This window comes from Belonocnema kinseyi, chromosome 1 (genome assembly GCF_010883055.1).
Source record: "Belonocnema kinseyi isolate 2016_QV_RU_SX_M_011 chromosome 1, B_treatae_v1, whole genome shotgun sequence".
NCBI classification, from domain to species: domain Eukaryota; kingdom Metazoa; phylum Arthropoda; class Insecta; order Hymenoptera; family Cynipidae; genus Belonocnema; species Belonocnema kinseyi.
The window spans coordinates 82,653,863-82,658,792 of NC_046657.1; the positions used below are offsets into that span (position 1 = coordinate 82,653,863).

At 35.5% G+C, this 4,930-nt stretch overlaps 1 protein-coding gene across 1 annotated transcript in view; it reads right to left on the reverse strand.

The window, feature by feature from the left end:
- LOC117168445 (endoribonuclease ZC3H12A-like) overlaps positions 1-2,761 on the reverse strand; it is an 80,850-nt gene extending 78,089 nt beyond the window's left edge. Inside the window, exon 1 of the mRNA XM_033354100.1 lies at positions 2,405-2,761. Within this exon, the coding sequence (XP_033209991.1) occupies positions 2,405-2,650 (246 nt within the window). The 5' untranslated portion in view covers positions 2,651-2,761. The remainder of the gene's footprint in view (positions 1-2,404) is intronic.
- Between the last annotated feature and the right edge of the window lie 2,169 nt (positions 2,762-4,930).

The window sequence follows — 4,930 nt, forward strand, 5'->3', positions numbered from 1 at the left end:
TTCATTTACCAAAAAAGTTCTATGGTTCACAAAAAAATTTTGTTCAATGGAAAAAAGAGGTTGGTAATGTAGGAATCCCACTGTGTCGCATGCCCTTAACTTTATTAATTTAGATCAAATATATGCGTATAAAAAAATTTAATTCATTTTTAGGATTTTTACCATTTTTATGAATACTTTTACCAATTTTTAATACAGTTTTTCCAAAAGTTTGGAATTTTGCAACATCTTTTTGTTTTATTAAAAAAGAAAGTGCACAATTACACGAATTATCGATATTCCTAAAATTTTTTACTTTTACAATCATGAAGAAAATTCACTACGTTAGAAGTAGGACACTTTATTTCTGACTCTCAACGTGATAGATTCGAGAAGTCAAAATGTACTTCTACTATGTTTTTGCTATAGTCCCATGATAGGAGTGGTAAAATTACAAATTCATTCGCAACCCTAACCTTCAAATTGCATTATCCCCAGACTCCAAGTGGTAATAGTACAGAAAGTTTTCTGTGTAATTTTACCAATAACAACCGTGAAATTTTTTTAGTTTTTCACAGTGCAGATTATCGGAAAGGCAGAGATGAAAAACGACGTAACCTCAAAATAATGCATACGCATATAATTTTTATTTAGCACAATAATTTTTGTTGTTATTATCCCTCAAAAAAGAGTCCGGGGACGTCCGTTATATTTTATAGAGTCTCCGAATTCAGTTTTTAAACATTTTCATTTTTGTGGAAAAAAGCCGAGGAAACTGTAAGTATCACATGCCCTTAATCTAGAAAGTTTATTTTTTATTTTTCTTGCTAATTCGGAATATATTATTTGATCAATTTTGTGAACTTTATTTTTTGGTTTGACTGAATCAACCAGAGCTTTGGGCAATTTCATGAAATGAAATTTACGTTCGTTATTGATGTAAATTCGAAATTTACTACAATCGGTGCATTTCTAATTTCGAAATTTACTCGTTTCAATTTCGATATTTGAAGGGCCCTCAATCGTATATTTTTCGTTAGTTCAGAATGTTCTTTATTCCTATCTTAAGCGACTTTACCCGAAAATATTTTTTGAGTTCTTATTCTATTAGCGGTAAATTTTTGTTTCGCTAGTTTTGGATCTTATTATTCGGGAAAAATTTGCGGACACCAATATTTACAGTTACTTTAGCTATTATAGGCTGAAAAATTGAAGTTTTGTGGTAATATGTTCCTTAATTTTGTAGCAGATGCTGAGGTAATTTATATTTGATCCTGAAGGGTGCATCTTCATAACGCAACGAAGATATGTCTTTTAGGATTTGAAGAGACAGTTGATTTTCGTAAAAATGTTGAGATATTTGAAATATTTCCTGCTTGATTGTTGAGACTTTAGAATTTGCAGGCAATTCAGTGTTCCTTAGTCTTCTTTTTATATACACCTCTTTTTATGTACAGCTCCTGAAGTGCCCTCAACGTGGATTGTGAAGAAAGGCGTAACGCATACTACACTCAAGTATGTTACTCAAAATAAATTTCACTAGCGATTTTCTCAGAAACTATCAATCCCAGAGGAAAAGTGTTTACTATTAAAAATGTGTATTTGGTTTGGATCTGCAAATTTTATGTAAAATTTTTTCTAAAATGTTCTGCTCTTATATACTGAATTGAATGCGCAGAACTATGACTTCTATGGGTTTTCCGTGGTTTTCACCAAGAAAATAAAATCTCCACTATCACAAATTGAAATTCAAGGATATGCAAAAGAATTAGAAGAAATACAGCTGGATACAAAGGGATTCAAAGGAGTACAAAATAATTAGAAGAATGCAATAAAAATTCGTGATAGATTTTCAAGGGAATTCGAAGAAATACAGCTGAGAAAAAAGAGATTAAAGGAATACACCATAATTCGAAGAATGCAATAAAAATATACGAATTTAGTAGAATTCAGGAGAATTGAACATTAAATTTAATTAATTTTTTGGCAAATAATTGAGGAACCAAATGCATCTACTTTTTGCATCCGGCGCCTCAATTTAAGAATAAAAGAAAAGTGTGGTCATCCTGTTATAATTAGGTTCGAATTAATTAAGTTGTAGAAGGGTTACATTGTAAATAAGCTGTAACTATGTGCACGTGACCCTGTAGATTATGTTGTCCGTCCCGATTTGAAAAATGTGTATTTGCGTCTTGTTTGTCAACCTAATAAAGATGTATTATTTCCTTCTCTCTTGGTGACTTTTTTTGCCGAATCACATCAGAATAAAGATCAATTTTTCGAAAATTTTATGATCGGCTAACCCCAAAAAGAGGATAAGATTTTTCTGCGTCAGATAACTTCACAAAGCAAAAGCTCTCTTTTGGGCGAGGGAAAACGAAATTCTGGATGTGCTAATGGTAGGATTGAAGATTGGTAACCGTACCTGAATTCTGGCCGCGATTTCGTTGAGTGCATCCGCACCGCTTCCCACTCCTTTCTCCCCTCCTCTGCGACCCTTACCCTCCTCCCGTGCAAAACCACCTGAATCTGAAAGGACGTTCTCCCCCTTCGGGGTCGAGATCTTCTCATTCTCATTCGGTGCGTCGGTCGACGGACATCTTTCAGTTTCAGGATCCGCAACAAAATTCCTCTCGAGTCGCAGGTCCTTTTGCAGGTCTCGCTTCTCCATGAACAACCGACTCTGCTACGAAGGAGCGAGCGGAATGAGTCGATAGGCCTGGCAAACTTTTCCGAGCGACTCTGAGTTTTCAAGGTCGTCTGCACCTCCTCCGATTGTTGTTCACACTGGTGACTGGGAACCTCGCCCATTAATAACTCGAACTCCCGATATTATTTTTCCCTCGACCCTCCCATATTGTCGCGAGAGATCCGCGCTCTTTGCCGCGGTTACGAACAATGAGGAATGGAGATATAGGAGCAGCGCAAAACCGCTACATGATCTAAAAACGAGATAACGTCATTAACTCCGAGCGAGCTACGTCAGCTCCTCCTGAGCTGCAAAAAGAGAGGCGCCTACTCTCTTTTTGCTCCGGCTCCACTCCTCCTGATCCCGCGGGCCGTGGCGTGGCGGCCTCGGGCCAGAAAGCCTGAAAACTCACCAGGCGAACACACTCATCGACACGCACCGCTGGACCACACACACAGCAGCGGAATCAAAGAGAAACATTCTTTTCCTTGCAAGCTCAGAGATTCGCCACGCGCACGAGCCACGGTTTTTAGTCCTCAGAGACGCTCAGACTGACATCTGACAATTCTCTGTGCGAAACTTTGCACTGATATATGATGGTAATACCAGTTTATTCCTTAGAAATCGAAAGAGCTTTTTTTAAGGGCATGTGATACTTCATCGTGTGGTCAATCGGGTACAGTTCCCCCGGCTTTTTTCCTACAAAAATGAAAATTTTTAAAAACTGAATTCGGAGATGCTATAAAATACCATAACGGACGTCCCCGGACTCTTTTTTGAGAGATAATAACAAAAAAATGTATTGTGCTAAATACAAATTGTATGCATTATTTTGAGGTTACGTCGTTTTTCATCCCTGCCTTATCGATAATTTGGAAATTATTTATGAAATAAACTTTTTTAATTACCTGCAAACAAGGTTAGCTCCGGGAGATTAGTTACCATATTTATTTATAAGTCCAAAGTTTTCGGCCAAAAATATTGTGTAGTTTGGAAGTAACGCTCGGGAGAGTTGTGACATACATAACCTCGAAATATACACACGTTGTTAGCAAAATCAAAATTTTGTTGAAAAAAAAGTGTGCGGGCACGTCCGTTAGCATGTTCGCTATCATTTCCCAGATTTTGAAGACAAAATATTTCTTATCTTAGGAAAAAAGCCGGAGGAATCTGATACTGAAAAAATCAATACTAATTCCTAAGCGCTATGCAAATTATTTACATTTTGCTAAATGAAAACTTTTTTTAATTAACCCACAAAAAAAGTGTGTAGGGGCGTCCGTTAGCATGTTCGCTATCATTTCCAAAATTTTTGAGACAAAATATTTATCATTCTGGAAAAAAAGCCGGGGGAACCTAAAACTGGTAAAATTGACAATTTTCTAAGTATCACATGCCCTTAAAGGCATGTGAAAATACATTAGTCTACATTTTTTTCCTTTTTCCATGCATATCAATCACAAACTTTAGCAAATTCACATAAAAATAAATGGATTTATTGAAAAAAGAAGGATATTTAGAGGTTCCGCAAGCCCCATGAATACATTTTTTAAGGGCATGTGATAGACTAAAATACCTATATTACCGACCTCACTTTTTTTAGTTTGCTTCTCAGATAGAAAAGTCATTTTTTAAATTACTGTTAGCAATTGTGCAAGTGTGCGATTTGGACAATCTATCAGGAAAAAATATAATGTGCCGTGATTGCGGTTAGGTTGCATTGTTGGAATAATTGGCGGTTAAAATTTTTGAATTTTGGTACTTCGTTAAAGTGTGTTTTTCAAAGATGTCAAGAGATTACACTGTAAAAAAAGATTTGTGTATAATTACATAGTTTCGGAAAATTACATATTGTATCATTGTAAATACCACACACTTCACTGTGTGATTTAAAAAAAGTATGTAAAATTACATCCTCTAGCGATGTAAATAAAAGGACCCTCGAAGAGCAGTGTAATATTACACACTCGATAAAAATAAAATTACACATTCCCTCGTACTAACTTTACATTCAGAAGGGAAAATTCAGTCGCAGCGTGTAAAAATACCATGCGCCGGTAAAATCACTTTCCTGTGATTGAAAATTACATCCAGATTTTTAATTTTACCAAAGATCTTTAATTTTACCCTGGCAGAAACTGTAAAATTTTTGATTTATAATTAGTTTTTTTTTTAATTTTGAACTGAAAATTAATCATATAATATGTGAATACGAAAGCGTCTCTCGTGTTCGTTCTTTATCGATGCCTTCATCCTTCAATT